This window comes from Polypterus senegalus, chromosome 11, assembly GCF_016835505.1.
Source record: "Polypterus senegalus isolate Bchr_013 chromosome 11, ASM1683550v1, whole genome shotgun sequence".
NCBI classification, from domain to species: Eukaryota; Metazoa; Chordata; class Cladistia; order Polypteriformes; family Polypteridae; genus Polypterus; species Polypterus senegalus.
Genome location: NC_053164.1, coordinates 26,773,543 through 26,801,278, shown reverse-complemented (window position 1 = coordinate 26,801,278; position 27,736 = coordinate 26,773,543). Strand labels below are relative to the sequence as shown.

General features: G+C 38.5%; 1 protein-coding gene across 1 annotated transcript in view; it reads right to left on the bottom strand.

Moving 5' to 3' along the window:
- Positions 1-4,014: 4,014 nt before the first annotated feature.
- The window catches only part of LOC120538764 (cytochrome P450 2B4-like), a 40,311-nt gene continuing 16,589 nt past the window's right edge, over positions 4,015-27,736 (bottom strand). The window contains exons 4-9 of the mRNA XM_039768221.1: positions 18,537-18,697; positions 18,251-18,427; positions 15,757-15,898; positions 8,018-8,205; positions 7,262-7,403; positions 4,015-6,184 (exon numbers count right to left, since the gene is read on the bottom strand). Coding sequence (XP_039624155.1) covers positions 6,003-6,184; positions 7,262-7,403; positions 8,018-8,205; positions 15,757-15,898; positions 18,251-18,427; positions 18,537-18,697 — 992 coding nt within the window. The 3' untranslated portion in view covers positions 4,015-6,002. The remainder of the gene's footprint in view (positions 6,185-7,261; positions 7,404-8,017; positions 8,206-15,756; positions 15,899-18,250; positions 18,428-18,536; positions 18,698-27,736) is intronic.

The following is a 27,736-nucleotide window of genomic DNA, read 5'->3' as shown; positions in this document are numbered from 1 at the left end:
TTGGCGTGGCCGCCCCAAGAGTCCTTGCTTTTCTTTCCCCAAGTAACCGATCGCCATACAATCAGCTCTGTAATAGACGTTAAGCCATCTGTAAGCTTAGCGCCGATTCTTCAAAACGTTTAAAGAAATATCTTCGTAGTACATGTTTAATTATTCTATCCTTCACGACACTCCCAGTGAAGAATATAGATTATTTAAATGAAGTTAAAGTTTTATCTGTATAATTTAACAAACATATTTCGCTGCATTTCACCTTAAAAATGATATCGTCATCATATGTAAATACGCGCTTTATAAAGTGGCCCAGGTTGTGAGATATTATAACTGTAGTGCAAGTTTACAGTGGGGTGATTGCACTTATAAGTACAAACCGTTTTACAAGGAGAAATTGATTGAGTGCATTTAAAGTTCTTGGGATTAAACTGTTTCTGAACCACGAGGTCTGTACAGGAAAGGCTTTAAAATGTTTTGCAGTGGCTGAGACAGCGTGTCCTTAAAGCTGTATACCGATAATTCTCTTTCCTATCAGCTGCTGCTGTGATTCACACTCAGATACAGTGATATAAATACTCCGAGTCATGCAGTGAGAGTAATATGGAAAAAGATGATCCGCTGTGGCAACTCCTAACGGGAGGAGCTGAAAGAAGAAGAAGAAGAAGGAGAAGTGAGAGCAGTTATGATATTTGGAATACTATGGCTGTTCCCTGGACCATTATATTGTTACGAGTTAATTACAATCAGATGCATTACACTAATAAACAATATGCGGTTAGTTTCGGTGTATTTATAAAGCCACGTCATGAAAATAAGGAGTAATCATACAAGAACAGTACCATTGCTTTGACGCTGGGTGCCGCCAGTTTGCAAAACCGAGCGGAGAACTTGCGTACGACAAGGCATGAGGTACCGTGGAAAAGTGCGTGGCTTTACGCCAAGTGTAGGTTTTATACATCGCGATTTGAATGTGGAAAAGTTCTTACGCAACATTTCTGTGCGTACGCACCGTTTATACATGAGGCCCCTGGAGAGCCGCAGTGGCTGCAGGTTTTTGTTCTGACCTGGTTGCTTAATTAGAAAGCAATTCTTGCCAATAAAGCACTAACAAGCTATGAAATTAAATTAACTCTGCTATGTCAGATCATTCTCATATCCTAGATTTTCTTTCCCCTTCTATCATGCAAATGATTTGAAGGCTAAAATGGACGAGTAATTCTCAGTCCTTCACTTTTTTCTCTTCATTTTTCTTCCAAGTATTTAATTAAACCCAATAGTGCAGATAAATACACACAGGTGTAAATGTAAATAAGCTAAATGGAGAAATGCTGCTCTCTCTTGTCATTTGCATGTTATTGATAATAAGGAGCAATTAAAATAGCTGTTTAAGACAAAATTAAGCAATAAGGACTTAAAATCACTAAAGTGAAGCAGAAGTGTTACTTCAGCAATAAGTGCTTTTTATTAAGCAACTGGGTTGGAGCAAAAACCTGCAGCCACTGCGGCTCTCCAGGACCGTGATTGAGGACCCCTGCTCTAGGCCAGTGTGCGAACAGCCACTCTGCTCACACCCCCTCTGTCAGGAGCAGAGAATGTCAGAGAGAGTGAGAGAGATAGAGAAAAGCAAACAATCAAAAATCAATACGTGCTGTTCGGGCATGCGAAGCACCGCGCAAGAAGCGTATAGTATATTATTGAGGAGTTTTATTTAATACGTAATACGTGCTCTGATTGGGTTGCTTCTCTGCCATCTGCCAATAGCGTCCCATGTATGAAATCAACTGGGCAAACCAACTGAGGAAGCATGTACCATAAATTAAAAGACCCATTGTCCGCAGAAATCCGCGAACCAGTGAAAAATCTGTGATATATATTTAGATATGCAAACATTTAAAATCCGCGATGCAGTGAAGCCGTGAAAGTCGAAGCGCGATATAGCGCGGGATCACTGTATTTGGAAAGTTGCTGGTTTAGATTCTGTTACTGCCAGGAGAGATCCTTCTCGTTTGGGCTCTTAACCTGAAAATTGCTCCAAGGGTGCTGTACAATGGCTAACCCTGTCCTCTGACCCCTAAAGGTCATGTGAAAAGACAATGTTCCCTCAGGGATTAATAAAGTATGTCATATCAAAATCAAAAATGACTTCACACAGAAAGTGAAGAGCAACCGCCTTAGTCAGTGAAGCTACAGGATGGAACGACCAGCATTATTGACAAATTCAACTGTGACTGTGTCTTTACGTCACAGCAAAATCATTCATTTTGATCATTGAGCTCCACAAAATATAACCAATACAAAGTGTTCATAATTGCAATATATTTTTACTTGACAAAATAATAACGTCCTGTGTTAATTTCCAGATTTAATTTTCTTCTTCAAATGTGCTCAGCTCTTTCATAGCAAAGTAAGGGGTTAACCTTTTATTTTCTTTGCACTCAGTTGTAATTAAATCAGGACAAAGAAAACATTTGAGAAGAAATGACAAAGTTTGGTTTTGATTTTTATTTTTTTACACCTACAATACTGGGGCTGGGGAACCCCAAACAACAGTCAATTAAAGGCAATCTCAAGAAAAGAGTTAGGCTAATAATAACATTTATGACTTTCGGCATAACAATGATAAAATGTAAAAGGGAAATATTTATTAGAATAGTCAGGGCACTATGAGCAAGACCACTTATTTTATTTTTTTAAAACCTTTGTCATATTGAGCATTGCACCTGTCTACATTAGTTATATATTATTTTATACATCAGACATTAGAAGCCACTGATTATTTTTTCTTGTCCTTTTCCAATCATTAGCAGCAAAAAATAAAAGTTTAACACACTATCATTAAACTGTCTTATGAGTTTGTGTAACGCTAATATAATTTGGCTAGAAGATGTTTCTAGACAGGCGAGTGTGACATGCTTTGGAGCCTCGACATAATTTCCGACACAATTGCTTCAAATGTGTCAGTGTTTCATGAGACCTCACACATATCACTATCCGAGACAATGCCAGTGATTGTGGACCCCTGAGCTCTCTCATTTAGCCACTTCAAATGTCATACCCACAACACGCTCACCAGCCTACCGTCATCTCTGCTTCTCACTGCAGCAGACAACTGATAATCCTGTTCTTTCCAAAAGCTCATTTATATCTTTATACTGCACATATTTCCATCCATTAATTTCTAGCTGGTTGTTCCATGATTGATCACACGAACACATCACTTCTTTCCCTTTCCAAATTCTACCCTCTCTTTATGTTCAGGGGAACAACCCAATCTCTGCTTGACTCGCTATCAATCTGCAGCATGTGTGGCCGCTCTAATCTTGCCTGTACAAGTGCTACTTGATTTTCAAACACCCCATCAGCACAATTCCCAGCTCCCAATGAATATATTATACTAGCACCTTATTAGAAGAACCGATGACACTGTGACATGACGTCCCAGGCTCCAGCTACACTTATGTAATGCTTTCATTTTTGTTTATAATAAAAGCTCATGCTATATAATTTTATCTAGTAAAAAATCATTAATCATTAATGATACATACTTATTCAATATCCTTTTAACTAAAAAATAAAACTTACAAAAATTTAGTAAGGCAATAATGAAGAATAAATAACACACTTCATTTAAATTATAGTAGTCATTTTTGAGGCACACTTTTTATTAAAATAAACCAAATCTATAATACAACTGAAAACGTCTTTTTTTTTATATTTTTATTTTTTCAAGAAATAAAATGTTACAATGGAAAAATACTTAATCAAATAATGGTACATAACAGTTAGAAAGATTTGCTTCAAAATCAGTCCAGAACAAAACAAAAGAAAAATATAAATCCAAAGGGAAAAAAAAAAAAATTCAATCTTACCAAAGAGAATCAGAAAGAAACAGAAAACACAACCATAAATACCCCATCCAAAAGTTTATATATATATATATATATATATATATATATATATATATATATATATATATATATATATATATATATATATATATATATATATATATATATATATATATATATCGTAGAACAATTAGTAGTATAAAAGAGTCAATCATGGGCCTGGAATGCCTATTCTAAAATTGTACTAATGCATTATTCCCATGTTTTAAAAAGAATTTGGTAATTTCCCCTTAAAAAGAATATGGTTGTTACTAATTTGAGATGATATAGAACATTGCTTACCCACTGACTTATAGAAGGTAGGTTGGGATTCTTCCAGTTGAAGAAAATATGTCTGTGTGCTGGTCGTGTGGTATAAGATATTGCAATCGGTTTCTCCCTATACAATTTAATGCAATCCAGGAGTACACCAACTATTGCAGTTTAAGGAGCAATTGTGACACCAGTGCTGTCTAAGAAGTGTGTTAAGATTTTGTCAAAGTAATGTTTATTTAGTGCATTCCCAAAAGATATGGCTTAGAGAGGCTGGAACTAGATGACAAAGCTTGAAATAATTTTTAATGTGTTCATTCTCCTTAGTCACCCAGTCCTTTACAATTAAAATACAAATGATTTCAGGTAGGTCACTGGGGTAGTTAAGCAACTAGACAGTGGTAAAGCCACGGAAATGGATGACATCTGTCCAGAAATGCTGAAGCCTCTGGACATTGTTGGGCTGTTATGGCTGACACACCTTTTCAGTTTTGTATGGTCATCGTAGGCTGTGCTTTTGGAGTCACAAACCAGAGTGGTGGTCCCCATTTTTAAAAAGGGGGACAAGAAGGTGCACTCCAATTATCGGAAGATCATACTCTTCACCCTCCCTGGAAAAGCTTATGCCTGGTACTAAAAAGGAGACTCCGCCCAGTCGTGGAACCTCAGATCCAGGAGGAACAATGTGGATTCTGTCTAGGCCGTGTAATGGTGGATCAACTCTTTACAATCATGAGGATTTTGGAGGGTGCACGGGAGTGCAACCAACACTCTACATGTGTTTTGTGGACTTAGACAAGACATATGAATGTGCTGCTTGAGGGATTCTGTGGGGTTGTGCTGAGAAAGTATGGGGTTCTGGGGCTCCTAATAAGGGCTATTTATTCTCTGTATAATCACAGTGAGAGTTGTGTCCATATAATCAGTTAAACCATCAGCACCATTTCCAGGGGTGTGGGATTCCATTAGGGCTGTGCTTTGTCTCCAATTCTGTTTATTTTCATGGACAGGATATCAAGGTGCAGCAGAGGATGTGTGGGGGTCTAGTTCGCTTGCCTTATAATCGTAACACTGCTTTTTTCAGATGACGTGGCCTTGTTATTGTCATCGAGCTGTGAGCTGCTGCACGCATTGCCACGGCTTTTGACTGAGTGTAAAGCAGCAGGGATAAGGGCATCTCCAAATCTGGGGCAATGGTCCTCAGTAAGAAAAAGGTGGACTATACTCTCCAAGTGTGAGGTGAGTTACCTCCTCAAGGGAAAGAGTTTATGTGCCTCAGAGTATTGTTCATGGATAAGGAAAAAGGAATGGTGAAATTGACAGACTGATTGGGCAGTGATTGCAGTTATGCAATCACAATACCAATCTGTACTGGTGAAGTCAGAAGGCAAAGCTATAGATTTACCAGTCGTTCTACGTCCTTACCATCACATATGGTCATGAGCTTTGGATAATGACCAAAAGAATGAGATTGCAGGTGGATGCTGCTGAAATATGCTTTCTCCATAAGCTGGCTGGGCTCTCCCTTGGAGTTAGGGTAAGAAATGCAGACATCCAGGAGAGGGATGACTACCAGACGCCTCCCCATAGAGGTTTTATGAGCACAACTAGCTGGAAAGAGACCCTGGGGAAGACTCAGGGCTCACTGGGATGATTATATCTTCCTGATGGCTTGGGAACGCCTTGGAATCCCATAGTATGAGTTAGCAAGTGCGGCTCGGGAAACTGATGTATGGGCTTCATTGCTAAGACTGGTGCCCCGTGACCTAGCTTTGGATAAGTGGTGGAAAATGGATGGATGGATGGATGGATTTGAAGTCTTTGGAATTTCAGCTGCTGACTGCACAGTTATCTTGGGGTGGCCATTAGCTTGTATGGATGGGGACTCTTAATGAATGTGGAGGAAATTGGCAACAAGCTAATATCAGCAGGGTCCTCTTTGGTGCAGAAAGAGAAATTCTGCAGGAGAGAACAGAAGAACAAGAAGATCTTCATCTTGGCCAGACCCTCACCTAAACAGATTCTCTTTCCTGCAATTTAAAGTGATGAAATGTTAATTAAGCAGCAAGTATGTCATGATTCACACAAACCTGCCATGTACTAACAGCATTAGAGCATCCAGCAGCAGTATACTGATACAAAGAAACAATATTAAATTAAATAGTAATAAAAATGAAAAAAAAATTAAAATAAAATTAATGTTATTATTTACAGGGAAATTCAAGAAATGGTAAAGCAAAGAAACAAGAAACAGAATTTTTATAAACATTATGAATAAACATTTAATTTGATGTACATACTGTGACGTGTCTATGTGCACAAGTGATATATATGATTTTTAAATTAGCTATTGAAGCTCTGCCTATTTTCACAGAAAAGGGGTCTCTATGTGCTATAATTTAGTAAGGCACCCAAAAAAGGGAACAGCCAAGAGTGCTTTGAAGCTATGCTGACAGAGTGTGGTATTGAGAAAATTGAAGCTTGTTATTTTCAAGATGGACAAAACATAAGGATATTGAGAAACATTAAATAACCTTTTTCAAACCTTCTTTTGCTACTGGCTCAGTAGAATTAAATACAATAAATTCTGATACCAGTGAACACCTTCTTACACCTTGACTACAGCTCCCTCCTGAAATACAGTAGGCCCTCTGTCAAAAGATGTTTGCATTATTTGTGGAGAACAGTGCAGTAGTAAGTGCTGCTACATTACAGCTTTACAAGAATTCTACCTTTGTAAATTATGAAGCTCATCTCATGTCTTTGTGTTTGTTTTTTCTGGTTTTCCTTTCACATCCCAGTGATGTGCATGTTACGTTACCTGTGTCTGTAATTTACACAGTGTGGCGTGTATGTGAATGTGCCTTGTTTAGACTGAAATCAGCTCAGGGAGGCTGATTTCTTATACCCAATGCTGCCAAGACAACCTCTGAATACCTGTGTCCCTCTAACTGGATAAGATGGGTTTACAAAATGAATAAATGCATGGAATAATAAATATTGCAAGGCAGATAGAAGTACTAACTGTAGCAGTCAAAGGTTTGAAACTAAAATATTCAAGTAAAGAAAAAACAAAAAGATTGAACTTGAATGAGAAATTATCGTACCTGTGGAAAAAGGCATGAAAGCTGGATTCAGCTTGAAGCAACCATTTTCATCTAAGAAGTGACCAGGATTGAAGGAGTCAGGAGTTTCCCACTTGGTTTTGTCATACAGCACTGAGTGAAGCACAGGCATCACCATTGTACCCTGGATCACCATGGGAAAGGACACAGAATGTTTAACATTACATTACTAAAAAATGTTTTTTCACAAATATTAAACATGAATTAAAAATACAGTCACCTGAAGAGATTACTGATATATACCCTTGGGCTCAGGGAGTTGGTTAGTGATATTGAATGTTGTTTTATGTTCTTTCATGCATTACACCTTTCACTGTCACTATAAAGCACCTTTTTCAAAATGTACACTCACAAGGTGCTTCGCAAAAAATAGTGAAAAGCAAAACACCTTGAGACGGTCAATATTAGTGTGATTTACTACAAATTATAGGAAAGGGAAAGCATAGGTAAATCATGAGGAAATATCTAGACACATGGATAAAGTCTTTAAAAGTCACAAGTCTTCAGGTCACTGCTCTGTGAGAAATAGCACTAAACACAGCAGAGTCCATGCCAAAGCAACAGCTATTAAAAAAGGCCCTTTAAAAGGAATTAAGAAGGTTTAAAACATGATTCAAAAAGTTGGGCTTTCAGTCTTTAATGTTTTTTTAGCTTAAATTACATGGAGATCATCCACGTGAAAATAAAATCAGTATTGGCTTGGTTTAATTTGTGGAGAATTAATTTGTAGAGTCTTACTGCAGGGATGGTGTATCCCCTGAAGATCGTGTCCTTTGTTGTTTCATGTCCAACATTTAAAGGGACAATGTCAACAAATCTCTGGATTTCATGGAGTACAGCATCAGTGTAAGGCATTTTCCTTCGGTCATCCATAGTGGGGAGACGGTCTTGTCCAATCACAGTGTCAATCTCTTTCTGGACCTTTTCTGAGTAGAGGGAAATAGATTAAAATTGACTTCTTATTATATATAAATTGTCAAAAGCACCAAAATGGTGAGGAGTTTATATATTGTGGCAGATCGCCGGAATCCTTACCCAGCCAGGACGTCCAAAGTGTGGAAGGACCAGGGGAAAAAGGATTGTCAGGACAGGTTCTTCCCCGAGCCGATAGATGGCAGCCCCCTTGGTTTCCAATGCATGGGGGCTCAACTCTGTTGGAAGCTGTGGCCACCACCAGGGGGCGCATGGACCTTTCCAGGACCTTATTTGGTCACGCTTCTACCACACCCGGAGGTGTGGCCAGAAGAAGCTCGTTAGGCACCTGGAGTCATTCCAGGTGCCCTATAAAAAGGAGTCACCTCACTCCATAAGAGAGCCAGATTTGGGAGGAGAAGAAAAAGCCTGAGGAGGAGTGGAGGGAGAAGGACTGGCGGCAAGAAGAGACTGAGTGGTACAGGTGTGGTGAAAGGTATTTTGGACACTAAAAAACTAAATAAATGGGTGTAATGTGGCAAAACCTGTCTTCTGTCTGCCTGCCTGCATAAGTTTTAGATTAGCTTTTACTGTTGCCTTGAAGTTTTCTTTATTTAATCCATTCTATTCAAATTTCCCTGACACCATATTCACTAATAACTCATACTGCTGCCAGTGTAATTGAAAACCTCATTACTCTGAACTGAAATGTGTAGATTAGAAAAAGGACAAATGGTGTGTGCATAGGGGACAGTTTAAGAGCTCTCCAGTTTGAAAAGACGTTCTTGTTAATTCTGTTTATACATGTTTATTTTTCCTTTTCAATTTCAAAAATTGACAGTACATATATATATATATATATATATATATACACACATATAAACATATATTTACACACACACACACACATAAACATATATATATATATATATATATATATATATATATATATATATATACATACACACACACATATATAAACATATATATACATATACATACATATCTACATATATACACACACAGCTATTTCGTATCAGTGCAATACGCTGCTTGTTAAAACGGATAAGTTTGCGTGGATATTATGAACTATCGTATTTGTTCAAGTTCTATTTAAATTTTAAATAGAAGGAATTTTTATTTAGTCGACAGAAATATCTTTGGTAGGAATGGTAAAACAGACAGGAATATTATTTGAATAAATCAACTCAAACCTTAAACAACTTATAATATTTTGCTCTCCATAAAAATATATCCTGTCTAAATTATACAAGTTAGAAATAAAGTAAACGTTAAAAGAACAAACATTCAAATTTCTTTACTCTTATGTAATTTTATATAAAAATAAACTTAGATTTTAAATATCCCAAAAGATTTTGCTCTCCATAAAAATATATCCTGTCAAAATTATACAAATTCAAATATGAACATGCTGCATAACAAAACCTAGAAATATAAATAAAATGTGTTCCTTTCAGCAATAACAAATCAAATCATTCAGTTGTCTTTGCTCATATGTCATTTTAGAGCTGGACGCCTGGCATCTTTTTTTGGCCACAGGTTCGTTTCTGTTTGGTGTGAGGTTCTGTGTTGTGGAGATTCTCAGGATGGATTGCAGGTGCTCATCAGTGAGGCGACTCCTGTGTGCTGTTTTGTTAGTCTTTATCACTGAGAAGAGCTTCTCACACAGATATGTGCTACCAAACATGCACAAGGTTCGAGCCGCATGTAGACGGACTTTTTTTGTTCTTCAAAGTCACCAAAGCGCCGTGCAAACTCAGTGCGCTCAGTTTATCAGCAAAGTGCGTATTTGGGAACACCGTAGTGACGACTTGGTTTAACATTACTTGGCAACAGGGAAAGTGGGGCAATTGCACTGGTGCATTTGTGTCTCCCATAAAAGCAGCTTCACTTGAAATCACTTTGTGATTGTGCACGGGTAAAACGTCCGCTGAAGTGTCAGATTCTTATTTAATTATGCTGCTTTCTGTATCTTCTGAATTGCATTCAGGTTACCCTGATGTTTTGTCTCATAGTGCCGTCTTAGATTAAATTCTGTAATTACAGCCACATTAGCTCCACAAATGAGACACACGGGTTCAGTAAACATATACTCAGCCTCCCATCGGTTTTTAAAGGCTCTATTTTCAGAATCAACTTTTCTCTTCAGCATCGTGTGAGCTAGCTTCGCAATAACTTGCAGCATCATAAGCTAGACTTGATTAACGCGGTAAGTGTTCGGCAAGGCAGCTGAAGCGCTGCATTATGGGATCTGTAGTTTATTGTGTTACCAGCGCTTCATATACCCGGCCATTAATAACAATAATACAGTATATAAAATGATCTCGCGGGCCGGATATAATTACACGCCGGGCCGGATGTGGCCCGCTGCCCTTGAGTTTGACACATATGGACTAAATAGAACTTGAAAAGATATATTTTTTCAAATGTGATCGCAATTCAGATAGAGTTGACGCACTACAGCCTGCATGCCTCAATAAGTCATCCTCCCTCCTTACTTTTTACCGCTCATCTAATGAATACACTGAGTATGGCTTTACCAAAACAATCATTGATGGCTAATAAAGTATCCATTATTCGAGTATGTAGATCGGGTATATATATATACATATATATATACCCGCGTATCGCAGCGAGAAGTAGTGTGTTAAAAAGCTAGAAAAGAAAAGGGAACATTTTAAAAATAACGTAACATGACTGTCAATATACAGTATTTGTTTTGTGAGTGTTACTGAGTGTTGCTGTCATCAAGGATTTGATTATCATTATTTCTTTCAATCAGGTTCGTATTTGTAGGATGTGTTGTGTTCAAGTTACATTCCGTGTTTGTCAATCGCTGTAAAGATGACAGGTTTCATTCATCGATTCGTTTCTTACTGCATCAATAAACAGCTCGTCTTCTTCTTTATCTGAGACCTGACACACTGCATGCACGGTTTTTTACACTGTCTTCCTTTAGCGGGACATTGACTTTTTCCAACGTGTGCTTTGTTTCCGCAGTAGTTGGATTTATGAATATGCTTGTATGTATCAGACGCTTCATATTTTTTGCTGCCTTTTCAATTGTGTAATTCGGTTTTGTTCAGCTTTTGGAACTGTTGCTTTTATCTGTGCACTGCGCCAGTTCACGTGAGCCACTCGTGTACATGCATCGAAGGTTCCCAGCTGTGCTGGTGCCATCTCGTGCTATGTCCATGGCTGTATTTAATGTTACCTTAGTCCTGGCACTTAAAACTTTCTCTCGCAGTTTCGCTGAGTTTGTGTCAAACACCACCCTGACCATCTCATCTTCCTCTCCATAAGCACAGTCCTTCACCCGTGAATATTTACCCGTGGCAGTTTGCTATTGGATTGCCGCTGACGGACGGCCTTATATGGGCAGGCACTAAATTACAAACGCCAGCGCAGCCTGTCTATGAACTTAATTTAAAGTGTAGGTTTACATCGTGCTTTGTTTCCAAAGTAGCAGAACTCATGAATATGGTTGTATATATCACTCGCTCGCTTCTTATTGTTTCGCTGCCTTCTCAATTATATAATGCATGTTTTCTTCAGCGCTTTTTTGAGGTTTTCCTGGTTTTCTATGTACTGCGTGATTACGTGGGAGGCGTGATGATGTCACACGAAACTCCGCCCCCACGGCGTTGAAGCTCATCTCCATTACAGTAAATGGAGAAAAACTGCTTCCAGTTATGACCATTACGCGTAGAATTTCGATATAAAACCTGCCCAACTTTTGTAAGGAAGCTGTAAGGAATGAACCTGCCAAATTTCAGCCTTCCACCCACACGGGAAGTTGGAGAATTAGTGATGAGTCAGTGAGTGAGTGAGTGAGTGAGTGAGTGAGTGAGGGCTTTGCCTTTTATTAGTATAGATTAATGGTAGATGATCTCTGCATAGGTGATTATGCAGCACAAAACCAATCTGCATTTTGAGGACCACAACAATATTATTAATTACAGTGAATGTTAAGTCTACTTGTCATAATCATTCATCTGTCCAGACAGTGCTTCTTAAAACAGGTATGCAGGTAACAATGACTTTAATTTTTGTGTATTTGCAGAAGTGAGAGCATGACAAGTGGTTTTGAACATGGATAGCAGGGAGAAGCAGGCACACTAGTGTGTGTCAGGAATCTCGACCCCAATGGCAATCATATGTTAGGGTTCACAGCTAATTAAATATGATTTAACAATGCTCTTTATTTATATACAGTAAATTTATGGGGATTGGGAATGCATAAGTTCAAGATGAGAATAATTCAGAAGAGGAAGTGGAAGGAAAAGATAGGTTTTATAGTACAAATAGCATTACTGATACAAAGTTTCAAAAAAGGTAGTGATTATAAATTTGAACCCTTAGTGTATTTTTTTAACATACACTACATTCTAAGAAACTTTTCTTAGACTGGAACATAGTAAAAAAAAAAGCATACAGTAATATAAAAATTGTGATGAAGCATGCTTTGCTAATGAGAAGGTTAACACCAGTTTGTTAGCATCATCATTTGTGAACACATCATCACTCCATTATATCACTACAAGTATGTGGTGGTACACAACAATAACATGTTGGACTGGTCTTAGAACACAGAGAAATGGTATAAAAAATGGCAGATCAGACTCTTCTTCCTTAGGAGACTGTGTTCCTTTAATATGGAAAATGACACCCTTAATATCTTCTGCAAATCTGTGATGGCCAGTGTGATTTTTTACACTGTGTTATGCCAACACTTCAAGAGAGGCCCACCAAATCAACAAGCTAATTTAAAGAGGAGACTCAGTTATGGGACACACTCTGGACTTCTTGGAGACAGTAGCAATGGAGGGGATTAAAACAATGCTGCACATCATCTCTCTGACACACTAACCCTGACAACTTTCAGCCAATGACTTATTCATCAGACGTGTATCAAAAATGTGACTGGGGCACCTTTATATGCCCACATAATGCCTCACTATAACTATGACGGCCAAGTCAGAAGTTCTATTTCTTTTAAAATTCTTCTTCCTTTTTAGTCATTCTGGTGTTTGTTCAGACCACAGTGTCTATATATATATATATATATATATATATATATATATATTCTGCATATTGTGGAACCTGGCCCGGACACAGACAGACGGACATCGTTTTTAGTCACCCAACACACGTTTATTTACACTATTTACAGTGATGAACCACACAACCCAGTGCCTCAGCACCAATCACCCCAAAGTCCAAGCCTCTTCCAAATGCCTTGTCCTTTCTTCAGGCCGCCTCTTGACTCTCCTCCCGAGCTCTGTCCACTTCCACCCGACACCAGCCAATGAACGGAGGGAGGCGGTCCCTTTTATAGTCACCCGGATGTGCTCCAGGTGCCTCCTGGCAATCTTCCGCTGGCACTCCCCAGTGTGGCAGAAGTGCCGGCTGTGAAACTGGAAGCACTGCAGGTGTCCCCAATTCTCTTCCCCCCAGCACTTCCGGGTGTGACGGAAGTGCTGAGGTCCAGGGCTCCCTAGGCATTGGGGCACCCCCTGGCGGTGACCACAGGCCCCTATAGGGTACCCGTGGCCCCCAAAGCTACCAGGGCAGTCACCCCCACGTGGTCTGGGGAAGGCTTAAGCCCTCCTCCTGTCCTCCTGGGCATCCCGGTTGGGCAGTAGCCCCAGCCACTTGCCACAACATATATTTATCTATTAATGTATTTATTTATTTAAAGAGCTGGCTGTTAAAAGCCCCTGGTGACAAATAAAGTTCTATCTATCTATCTATCTATTTAGAGACTTTTTGGAATTAATAACAAAAATGTCCACTTAGGGGAGGGAAACAAAATTTGTGAATAAAACCCAAAAACATAGTGTAAACTCCACAGTGACTACTGACTGACCTGGGACTTCAATTCAGGATTTAAACATTAACTACTGCACTACCATGCCATCAAAGTATTGGCATTTGTGCAAATGTGTCCCTGTGCTCTTGAGGAAGAATGTACTTTAAAGTACCAGCTGGGATCCGCTGTATTGATTTCTGTCATAACTTTAACACTTTGATTATGTCACCTCCTATTCTCCCCTTGCCACACTTAAACATTACTCCTCTTAATTTTCATTTTATACATATGTAAAACATGTATCATACCATCACATATGTTTTTATGTAGAGAAACCATGTTTTAGTGTAACTTAATACAATGAAGCTTCAGTATAATGAAGGATATATATTACACAATAGGAATCTAGATGAGAGCAGGCCATTCAGCAAAAGAAAATTCTTCCAAAATAACATTAAGTCTACTTTTGAAAGTCTCTTATGCCTTACTGTCTACCACACTACTTGGTAGCATATTCCATTTGTCTATGGTTCTCTGTGTAAAGAAAAACTTCATAATGTTTGTGTGACATTTTACCTTATCAAGTTTCCAACTATGTCTCAGTGTTTTTGATTGACTTATTTTAAAATAACAATCTCGACTCACTGTACTCATTCCCTTCATATTTTTAAACACTCCAATCATGTTTCCTCCTAATCTTTGTCTGATTAAATTGAAAAGGCTCAGCTCTTTAAATCTTTCCCCATAACTCATCCCCAGCAGTCGTGGAATCAGACTAGTTACTCTTTTCTGGACTTTTTCCAGAGCTACTATGTCCTTTTTTTAGCCTGGTGACCAAAACTGCACACAGTACTCCATATGAGACCTCACCAGTGTGTTATAAAACTTGAGGAAAGCCTCCTTGGACTTGTACTCCACACATCAGGGTGATATATAACTTAACATTCTGTTAGCCTTTTTAATGGCTTCTGAACACTGTCTTGCAGTTGATAGTGTCGAGTCCACTACGTCTACTAAATCCTTCTCACAAGGTGTGCTTTGATTTTCATATCTCCCATGCTTTACATAATATTGCCATTCATTTACTGGATTTATCCACTGTAAAGGCCAGCCCTGACACAGACAGGTGTAGGACACAAGTTCAAAGCACACAAGAGTATTTATTTTCTTTTACCTTGTGGGTAACACCTTCCCCGTTCCCACACGCTCAACACAGTCCCAAACCACACAGCACACAATTCTCTTCTTCTCTTTTCTTTTGTCTTCTGTCTCCTCCACTCCTCTTTGGCAAGCTTTGTCTCCCTCCTCCTTACTCTGGCCCTCAGAGTAGTGGCTCCTTTTATAACACACCCAGAAGTGCTCCAGGTGCTTGACGACCTATTTCTGGCAGCACTTCAAGGTTTGGTGGAAGAGCTGCTCTGTAGGGCTCAGCAGCAGATACAACATGGATCCCAACAGGGCTGCAGCAAAGTCCAACTCCCATGAAGCCCTGCGGGAGTACTAGGCACGGCTGCAACCCAGGGGGGCTGCCATCCAGTGCTCCAGGGGAGGTAACATTTTGGATAGACTGGCTCCCCCAGTCCTCCCAGCGTGTAGGTGTCCCGGCCCTCCGCCACACCACATATTTATTTTTAACACCATTGTTTATTAGCTGCACTTTAGGGACAAAGAACTAACCCAAAATTTTCTTAAAGTATGCCCTGGTCCTGTAACAGTATTTAAAAGGCCTTACCCTGAATGTTGCGGTATTTCATGAGTATCAGCAGTCCATATCGCAGTGTGGTGCCTGTGGATTCTGTACCCGCAGTAAAGAGATTTGAAACCGTGCTGATTAAATTTTCAAGGTGAAATTCTGTGGCAGGGTCTCCACATTCCTTGAAAAGGATGACAGATATATTCAAGTAGTTAAGAAAGAGCACACTATGATTCAGTTATAGCACATGAGACACATACAGTATAGTGTCTACAGATTAATTTATGTTCCTCTGCCATTGTTTAAGCACAAAAAAATAAAAATATATTATAATATACAAACCAAAACACCTACAAATGGTTATGTTGCATGTCATCTTGCGAATATGGTCAAGACTAAAGTAAACTTTACATATACATCCATGTATTTTCCTTACCTCCATATTCAATTCTAAATAATGATAACCAGAACCTATCGTCATTGAGCATAGCCATAGACAAGGTAAGAGACCATTACAGAGTACAGTCATCCACATTCTCACATGCACTTGTACAGTGCCACCTTAAAGAGGAAATGGTCATATATATTACAGTGGTGGTACATTTTTAGCATTGGCATATCTTTGCTACATCATCTTGAGTTTGACCTCTTTGCATGTTCTCCCTGTATCTTAATGGGTTTTCTTTCCCTGCCCCAGTGTTTCTCTCACATCCTAATGTGCACCTGGTTGACTGCTATTCTCATGTGAGTTTAGGTGTGTGAATGACTGTGACCAGTAATTGGGGTGATACTCCAACCAGGGTTTTTTCCTCCTTTCTTCCTGTTACAGATGAGATAAACTCCATTGATCATGTATATGATTAAGAGGCTCCAAGAATGACAAGTGTATTTTATATGGAAAAGCATCTAGTAATGCAAAACAAAAATATACTATAAAATGTCAAACAAAATACACTTGATTATACAATATAAGTAGAATTTATTACATTTTGCTGTTAATAAGAAGAAGGCAGTGGTCAGTCAATTATATCCAACTTTACACTGCTGTCAGAAATAACATGAAAACAGAACCAACCTGAAAGCATACCAGTGTGTCTCCACTTGTTTATACTGTAATCACTACATTTATTTCTAGCCACATGACTCAGGGATAACATGACATATTGTTGTTGTGATACTCAGATTTCCAAAGCACTTAAATACCAAACGCACTTCCAGTAGCACCCACCATGTGGTCACTGTCAAAAATCTTTGGCTAGACACAAGCAAAGTCTTGAAGAACCTTTTTAAAATAAAAGGTTTATGTTAACAAAATGTTCTTCAATACAATGAAGGTCTATGGAGAACAATAAACAAAGGAATTGCCGTAAAAAACAGAGGCAAATCTATGCTAACAAAGTCCCAAAAGAAAATCCAATAGCAAAGATCAAAAACAGAGTAGACGTTCAAAAATCCATAAATTCAGTAGAAAAGCATAACAAATTATGAACAGAATCTGTGACAAAGGACAGCCCTGGTGGAGTACAACACCCACTAAGAACAAGTTTGACTTACTGTCAGCATTGCGAACCAGGTTTTTGCTCCAGTTGTACAGGGGCTGAATAGCCCACAGTAGCAGTTAGCCTGTGCCCTATACTCCGAAAGCACCCTAACACGACACCTGTAGAGACACAGATGTATGCCTTTTTCATGTCCACAAAACACATGTAGAGTGTTTGGATATACTCCCACTAACCTTCCAGAATTCTTTGTGAGGATAAATGGCTGATCCAGTGTTCTGTGACTGTTCCTCTTGAATCTAACAATCGAACAACAGCTGGATCCATCATGTCAGTATGTCCTATATTATTATTATAACAGGCATCTGGGAATCAGGCTTCTAGAAGCCTTGTAAGGGATAATTGGCATTGTATCCAAACACACTTGTTGTGAATGGTATGGAAGTACCTGACTTATTACACAGACATAAAAATAGCTGATTGTGTCAGGTAAAAATTCTCAACATACACTTCCATCCATCCATCCATTTTCTAACCCGCTGAATCCGAACAGGGTCACGGGGGTCTGCTGGAGCCAATCCCAGCCAACACAGGGCACAAGGCAGGAACCAATCCTGGGCAGGGTGCCAACCCACCGCAGGACACACACAAACACACACACACACCAAGCACACACTATGGCCAATTTAGAATCGCCAATCCACCTAACCTGCATGTCTTTGGATTGTGGGAGGAAACCGAGCGCCGGAGGAAACCCACGAGACACGGGAGAACATGCATTGGGAGGACCCGGAAGCGAACCCGGTCCCCAACTGCAATACCACTCGCCACCGTCAACATACACTTTTATAGTAATATTAAATTATTTTCCTGGAATTCTGAAACATTTTACTCTCATAGTTTTTAAAAAGAAAGGATAATAAAAATGGTAGGGGACAAATTGATTGGAAAATTGATTAAAATATTAATTTTAAAACATCAAAGCCCCTATGGACCACTGCACTATCCTTCTCTTCTCATTGGTGTTCACCTACCTGCTTCATTTTGATGAGAAAGCAGTCTATGTAATCCCGTGGGCTGTCACTGATCAACGTCTCATTGTGCTTCGCAATAATTTTTGTAAAAAAATCCCTATTTCCTTTTTCATTCTCTAGCATTTGCTTGTAAAATCCAGGCATTAAATCAATGAGAGCTGGAAACATAGCATACAACTGGATGAAACAGAAAAAGACATATCAGATATACAATGACACACAAGTGATTTAGTTTGTCATCTCAGATTTGAATCATATATGGTGATCAGAATCTCAAAATCTTTACCTGTGCAAAAGGTGTGCTGGCCAACTGCACATTTTTGATAAGGAGAGTTATCAGATGGACAAACAGTTTATCCTCATAATCAAATCGTTGACCAAAGACAATGGAACAAATAACATTGGAAACAGCACGACCCAAAATTATGGTGGGATCACATAGGGAACCTTTTGGAGGAAAAAGTGCATCAGATTATATAGACATTTACTGGGAAGTGTAAAGAGTCCTTCCAGTCCTTGTATTTCAGACCAGAAAAGGGATGGGACTTCTATCTGTGGTGGTTTCTAAGTGATACCTATTATGTACGAATCACCTGATATGGGTAGTTGATGTTATACTGAGGGACTCATGGGAAGCCTTCATTTGAGCATTTCAATCCTAGCTTTGGTAACTGTCAGTATCGTCAGCCAACCCCTGGTCAGTAATTTTATGTTTACATATTAAATACTGCATTAATGTGTAATTAATTAATGTAATTATATTACATTGCATCTTGCTTTAAGAAGGGGACTGAGTTGCCTCGAAAGCTTGCATATTATAATCTTTTTAGTTAGCCAAGAAAAGGTGTCATTTTGCTTGACTTCTCACTACATTCATAATGGCTAACACGGTACAACACCCTAATACTATTAACAGTAATAAAAAGAACCATAAAGGATTCACACACTATGAATATGTGATTTCCAATTTTGTCATTTTGTGATCAAATATCTAATGAATATTTCAAAAATAGCAAATTAAACAAAATTGCACAGGACATTTATAACATAAACTATAATTCAGTGCTAACCCCAAACCACTCACCCAACCAGAGTCTGGAAGCCCTGAACCAACAGTAGCATTAATGAGCATTAGACATCCATGATCTGAAGATCTGAAAAGCAATAGACCAGCCCTCAATACTTTCCATTAAAGCTTTGTTCATACAAGATAAAGATAACTCCATTTGTAATAATTTGTCAAATTTACATACCCGCTTACAATTAGTGATAGCCTCAGGGGATTACTACTGTAAAGAAGGAAGAAGCAAAACTGCCTAAACAGATAAGATTCAGCTAGTAAGAGATGCAGGGAGGACAGATCTAAAAGAATTAAAATTTTAGGTAATAGTGGAATATGAAAAGTTGGGAAGGAAGACAAGGAGCAAGATACTGTAGCGCCTGCAACAACAACATTTATTTATATAGCACATTTTCATACAGATAACGTAGCTCAAAGTGCTTTACATGATGAAGAAAGAATTAAAATAAGACAAAACTCATTAACATAGAATATAAGTAAGGTCTGATGGCCAGGGAGGACAGAAAAAACAAAAAAACTCCAGACGGCTGGAGAAAAAAAAAATCTGCAGGGGGTTCCAGACCATGAGACCGCCCAGCCCCCTCTGGGCATTCTACCTAACATAAATGATCAGTCCTCATTGTATTTAGGGTTCTCATGGAAGGACTTGATGATGATGGTCATGTAGACATCCGGCTTTTAATCCATCAATGTAGGAACATCACGGTGCTTTGATTAGGAGGTGGTGGCGCAGGTTGCCACCACAGAAAACGGGAAAAAGAACAGAAGAGAGAGTAGGGGTTAATACGGATTTTGGAGCCAACATGAATAGTTATGATAATTAATTGAATATACAGAGCATCAGGATTAAACTAAAATGAAGTTATGAGAAAGCCATGTTAAAGTAATGTATTTTAAGCAGTTTTTTAAAGTGATCCACTGTATTAGCCTGGCAAATTCCTATTGGCAGGCTATTCCAGATTTTAGGTGCATAACAGCAGAAGACCGCCTCACCGCTTCTTTTAAGTTTAGCTCTTGGAATTTTAAGCAGACACTCATTGGAAGATCTAAGGTTACGATTTGAGATATATGGTGTCAGACATTCCGATATATAAGATGGAGCGAGATTATTTAAGGCTTTGTAAACCATAAGCAGTATTTTAAAGTCAATTCTAAATGACACAGGTAACCAGTGTAGTGAAATCAAAACTGGAGAGATGTGCTCAGATTTTCTTTTCCTAGTTAAGCTTCTAGCAGCTCCATTCTGCACTCATTTCAATCGTTTGATGTCTTTTTTTGGGTGGTCCTGAAAGGAATGCGTTACAGTAATCTAGTCGACTGAAACCAAAAGCGTGAATTAATTTCTCAGCATCTTTCAATGATATAAGAGGTCTAAGTTTTGCCATTTTTCTTAAGTGAAAAAATGTTGTCCTAGTTACCTGATTAATATGCGATAAAATTCAGGTCACAGTCAACACTTACCCCTAAATTTTTTACCTCCGTCTTGACTTTTAATCCTAATGCATCAAGTTTATTTCTAATAACCTCATTATATCCATTATTTCCAATCACTAAAATTTCTGTTTTCTCTTTATTTAGCTTAAGAAAATTACTACTCATCCATTTAGAAACACGAGTAAGAAATTGTGTTAGTGAATTGGAATCAAGTTACAGAATGGATTTTCTGATTTTTACACAACTATCCCTATAAGGACTGCTCTTCTTTACCACTTTAGATGGAAATATTTTTCAAACTTGCCATTTTTATAGGCACCTATGCTGCTGGTGATGGGATGCCAGCTCATACTACGCCATTATATTGCCCTTTCTCGTACACCACTTTCAACTTCTTGAAAAGGCACACAACTGTTCATAATGGCAGAGTGGCCTTCATTTCTGCTGAGATCATGCAGCCATTGATGAAAGTAGATCAACAGAAGTCTTGAGCACTTTGTAGTGGTGTAGCAAAGGTGCTAAGTGCTGCTTTGTCAGAAGACACAGCATGGATATTGAACGCTGTGCTGTTATGCAGGGCAGCATTAGGTGTTAAACACTTCACTACTATGAAGTAATCTGTCAATCATAAGTGATCATGCTTATCTCCTTGTCTGGAACTGCAGATATATCAGCCTCTGGGCTGTTTTCCTCCCATGAACTGACATGGAAAACCATGGTCCTATTCTGGATCTCAGCTTTGAGACATTTCCTCCATTGCTGCTCTGTAATGCCTCTGCAATCTGCCTTGCACAGATTTACTACTGGCCCTGCTTGACACAGCTCACCTGGGGTCAGTGGCAACTCGATTTGTCACACATTTTCCAAGCTGCATGAACCAGAAGCTCTGCTGGTATCTGTCCACCCTGGCCAATTGGCCTTAGTAGGGAGAGTAGCATTGGTGGAGCTGCGGAGGTAGCAGTCTCTCAGCTATCTTCTGCCTTGTACTGATGCTACAAATGGCACTCCAAATCCAGGATCTCAGCGTCGAGACTTCAGCAACTCCCCAGAAGAGCCAAGGAGTTCCTTTGCTGTCTCAGCAGAATTTGGCACTTGCTAAAATTGGATGGTAGGTTTTATCTGCATCCTGCTTCTGATACCATTGTAGCTCTCTATCCTTTTACTCTTTAAATTGCTTTTTAGGTGGCTTACAATCCTTAATACATTATCATTATCATTATAAAGTCCTTGACACATTAGGTGGAATTCTGTTTGAAACATTGTAAGCTCGCTGTTTTTATAGCTGCTCCTGTTGCTGGAGATGTACTGCCAGCTCATATTATGGGCGTTTTTTCTTGGTATAGTAATATATTGCTCTACTTTCCCCTATTGTATTATTAATATGTTGCCTTTGTCAGAATGCCTCAAATCTCACAGACTTACCACTGTTTATAAGGTATTGTACCATATAACTTCTCCCAACCTTCCCTTCTACATCTATAACCTCAGGCAATTACGTATAGTAAAAGACAAGCAGGAGCTAAATTACACATAAAATAATGCATTATTGATACTATTCATAAATAATAACAATATGCAAAGTACATTTGAACATTGGCAACCATACAACCTGATAAATGGTGATGTGTAGTTTCAGGTGGCACACAGACTTGTTAGTTACTTAAAAATCTCATTAAGGGATCATTTGTGGTCAGCTTTCTTCAGAACAGGCTGCATGCATGTCTCAATATGGCTGCCGAGCTGTGCTCTTCATTGTGTTGGATCAGTTTGGTAAGAGAGAGAGTGTGAGGTTAAGCAAGTAAATTTATAGATTCTCTGTCCTAACCCTAGAGCCAATAGGACATCATGATACTTAAAGTCTGATACAAGCCAGTTCCAAACACCCATACTTCAGACCAATGGAGGAATAGAACATCTTAACACCTGCCATCCTCCAAAACCATATGTTAAGGAAAAGCTTGGCAGTTAGGCAGCCTGGCTTTCCTATGGGGGTTGAAAGACTTTAGCAGTGAAACACTTGCCAAACTGGTTTAAGGCACTTCCTCCAAATCCTGTCGTAAAATTCAGAGACTCAGTCCTAAAGGGGGGAAGGGGTTCTTAAACCATCAAACCATTGCTGTTATTATCAATAATATAACACAAATATTACATTGCTTTGCCTGAATTACAAATAAAGACATACAAAGTATTTATCAAGTTATATGCAAAATCACAACAATGGGTTAAACATTCCTGGCTGATGCAACTTGTCAGCACCATTACAATGCAAATGTTTAAAAGGAAAAACAGGAGGGCAGAAAAGGCACTATTACACTTTCAGAGTAAAACATGTCCTGCATCTATAAAGGGTGAGTTTGTTAACAAGCTTACAGTGTGCACCTTCAAGAATAACAATTAAATGTTGTAATTTGATCAATAAAAGTTGAATACGTCAATGCTTGACCAAGCAGGTAAAGCAAGAATGTAAATTAAAAAAAGTAAAATATGTTTACACTGTGTAGAGACTATCTGCCCCAAGTCCAATAAAGTTTGACATATGCTTTCATACTCCACCCTTTTGGTTCTAGTGGATCAGCTTATCTTAGTCCCGTCAATCTAAAACAGACCAGCAAAGGTGAGTTAAACCTAAGCATCAGGAGGTGGTCTAATAGCAGAAACCACAGGCAAATTATTTTGACACAGCAGATGGGGAGAGTGAGGAATCCATGAGATTAACCAGTAGCAATGACTAGCTGTTACTTGATCAAGAAGGTTGTTTGGTTCTGGTACTGATTGTTGCATGTGATCTGCTAGCCTGGAGATAATGTGCAAGGTATTTGGACTTTACATGTAGCATTGTGAGCCTGTTACTGTGCAGTTGCTCCTCTGGGAGGCTAAAAGCAAATCCAGTGCTGTGCAGTTTTGATAATAATAATTCTTTGAATTTATATAGCGCTTTTTTCACTACTCAAAGCACTTAGCAACTGCAGATTAAGGGCCTTGCTTAAGGGCCCAATAGAGCAGAGTCCCTTTTTTTTTGGCATTTATAGGATTCGAACTGGCAACCAGTGCAGATCCCTAGCCGCAGAGCCACCACTCCAAGAAGTGGTCCATTGAAATCATCTGAATACTTATTCAGAATCAGAAGAGGTGGAGTTAACAAGAGTATCTAAAGATGAGACCTACATTAATGCTACACAGAAAACCTATATGCAAGGTTTTGCCTCAAAGATGACTGGTCTTTTTCTTCTGTAATGGTGTGGCTGAGGATTATGAGAGTCACATGTGGAGAAAGTGATACAATAAGATAAGACCCCCACCATCCTCTGGATAGCCATGGATAGGAATTCTGTCCACTCTCCCAGTATCATTGAGTGGACAGTTTGAATAATGCATTGTGCATTGTTGTTAAAGCAGACATGTTATATTGTGTTCCGCCAATTTTGTTGCTGTAGATGTTAAAATGTAGGGAAGCAAAATGTGGCACAGATCACCTTTATTTATCAGATTTTTCTGCCTTTACAGAGAGAAATGGAAAATGTATAGAGAAAGAATTAATAATTGAAAAATATATAAGAAACAGTTGGAAGGGTATATTTGGAAATAATACTGGTAAATGCATTTCAAAAGCTATGATTTAAATATCTTCTTTGCAAGGATGACAATGGTGACAGATCAGATGTTTCAGATTTGTTACACTTTCATAGTCATAATTTAAATCTAAGGATAGCTTAGTCTGTTCAGTGAATTTTGGAAATTCAATTAGTTAATATTAAAATACATAAACATTAAATAAGCTATTGTCAAGAGAAATTGTGATGGCATTAATGGTGGAAAGCCTGGCTGACGAGATGCAAACTAAAACTAAATTAAAAACCATACAAGTCTTTCAAGTAGCAATCCGTGCTGTATAAAACATATTGATCACATTATTAAACATCACAGTGATTTTATAATTACTAGAAGAAACAGAAGCTTTCAAAGAAAAGGAAATGACAATAGTAAAAGTCACAACAAGAAAATCCAACAGTTTGACTTTTCATTTACATTGTTGACTGACACATTACAACATCTGAGTTACAAATGGTCTTTTTTTTTTTCTTTTTCCATTTGGAGCACAGGCAAGTGAGGTGACTTCCTCATGGTCACAGGATTTGAACCCACAACAACAGGGACTGACAGCTTAAGCCTTAACCATTATGCCAGGTTGCCTGCCTTTTACTTATCACATTTCTGTTGCATGCAGTTTTAAAAACTAGAAATGCACCAACAAACAAAATGGAAGAAAGAGTAAATACAAAATAGTGTAAATCCTGGAGTAGAATATCATAAATCTTTGGCACATCAAATTTTATTTATTCTGGAAGATGCATTAACATATAATCCACATTTGGAAACTCCAGCAAATCACAGTAATGGAAAATATGGGACATGCAAGGAAAACATACCCCAGGGACACTAAGAGGGGTTGTGCCAGGTATTTAAGACCAGGTAGTACTGCTGTGGAGAAATAATTGGGTGGACTTACAGAGCAGCCGAGTGATTCTGTGTTTTACTAGCTGGTATGTAGTGGTTCTTTTTCCTAGTTATTTATTTTTTATTTTTTAGTAAGATGCATAATGTGTTTAGTTTCTTTTAAATTAATTCTGGCACCTTGCTGTTTGGGTCCATGTAAACCCTGAGCAAGCCATTTTACCTTTGAGCTTAAGGCATTGTTCTAATTTTATTAAATTTTATCTATACATAGGCTGCTTGTTTCTTTTTAGATAGAACATGGATTAAAATGTATCTAAAGTTTATTTTCAATTTATCTGATGATTACTGTGGTGCATGTGTGCCTGTGTCCCATTGTCTCTTATGGAGTTACTAGTTTTTAGTACTTTGGCTGACTGGACAAATCAAAGTCTTCTGGGCTATTCAGATAGTTTAATGTTTTTTATTGAGTTAACTTGATTGATTGTTTTAAATGTTTCAGTTTAATATTGTATGGAAGATGTTTGATTAACCTGGGTAGTACCAAATGTTGCAAGTTGGAATTTGACTTGTGTACCAGGCAGCCTGGCTTTGTAGGGAACATTGGTTTTGAGTATATTTTGTGTGGTATTTCATGTAGTTTTTGTAGTTTCTCACATAGTATCTGTGTTTGCTTTCAACAGTTGCACTTGGAGTGTGCATTTCTTTTTCTTGATTTCACTAAACACTTTATGAATGATTTATGACAATGTACTGGAAAACATATACATATTCCACTTTCAGAAAATGCTGCTGAAATCAAAAATTTAAGTAAAAGGTCCAAACTGGATGTATTCAAATGCCCTCCAATCCATACTTTCCAATCCAAAAAATGTCAAAACTGGAAATGCAGGCTTACTTGTAGCAAGGCTACATAACTTGTCAGTCGGGTTTGCCTTCTGGACTGTCCCTCACTTGATAATGTGGCTCGGAGGGTGTTTATGAATAGCCCTTAAGGCACCTTTGAGGACAAGCCAGTGCTGGGAGGATCCCGCCCGGTAAATATTCCAGCGGCCAGATGTCAGCGTCCTGTTACCGTGAAAAGATGTTTTGGCGGGAAACTTTTCTTTTTAAGGGGAATGTCAGATCGAGGAAAGGGGGACAAATAAGGAAGGAAAAGGCTGAAAGCAAGGAGGCAACTATCTACGCTTTAAGAATCATCAGGATCTGACTTCACCCAGGGACGTTTGCTATTTGTGGGTGGCCACCCCGAAGAAATAATCAGTGTGACGAATCCCCGAGAAGAGGCCAGGGTCTGGTGTTCGAGTGCGTTTCTTTGTGATAGCCAGCGGAGAAGCCATTTTCGCCAGAAGACTGTTTTGTTTCCTTATGCCATACGGTAGGAACTGAACTGCAGGTTTCTTCTCCATATTTATGGACTACTTTAAATCGTTCTTTTAATTTCTCTGAGAACAGTTGTTTTTTTTATTTTTCTTTATTGTCTATGTCAAACCGGGGGTTAGAATTTGGCCGCTGGGGAGGGCGTCTGGGGATGGGGATTCACTAATAAACATATTTGGGGATTTTGTGGTGACATGACTGGTGAAAAAGCCAAGATGTGGTGGTGGCATCATGTAACCAAGGGATGATTCTCACTTTCAGAAGTTTAACACATGGCGTAAGACATCAAAGTTCAAAGGAACATGTAAGTCTGGGTTTCTTAACTTGGGGTGTGAGGGTGGTGGTCTGCATCATACTGGTCAAAAGTTTTAGTAGTAATAAAGGCTCACTTTAATAAATAGGCAGCAAAGTAGCCAACTTTATTAAACAAATGGTAACAGATAGAGAATTAACTTGTTCACTCCAACGCTGATGATTCTGTTTTGAGCTGTCTTCATTTTATGAAGGTGGGTGGATACAAATTTTAAACTGTTTTTTATTCTTGAAGAGATTAAAAACTCTATTTAATTGCTTGTTCACAACTGAGAATAGGATGAGAGTGGGACATATTGAGGGTGCACATTGTGAGTTGGCAAAGCACAATAAAATATGGATTTGAAATTTGGATATTTTTTAATGTTGCCATTACTTGTCTCATCTATCTTTACTGTCTAAAGTTTTGGGGAAAAATGCATTGCAAACCAATTGCAATATGTCTGGATGTAACTACGTCTCTTCCAGTTCCCCAAAATCGAGCAGCTACTGAGTTGGAAAGGTAGGATCCAGCATGAGTCAAACATATAACAAAAGAAATGTCTCAGTTCAGTAAAGTTAATTTAAAAAAAAAGGTTCAGTGGAAATTCAAAGCCAAACAGTTCATGCAAAAATAGAGAAAGTTATTACACATGCAGGATAAAAGGCAATGAAAATGTTTCTTCTAAAAACTTATCTTTTTCTTGTTAAACTTCAATTACTTTGTATACTTAAATGTTGTGTTATTTATCTGTGGAAAACTTATATATGCTTTACTTAATACATTCAGTTTGTTCTATAAGCATGACACATGCAGAATGGTCAATATGTTCAATAGGATACCATAT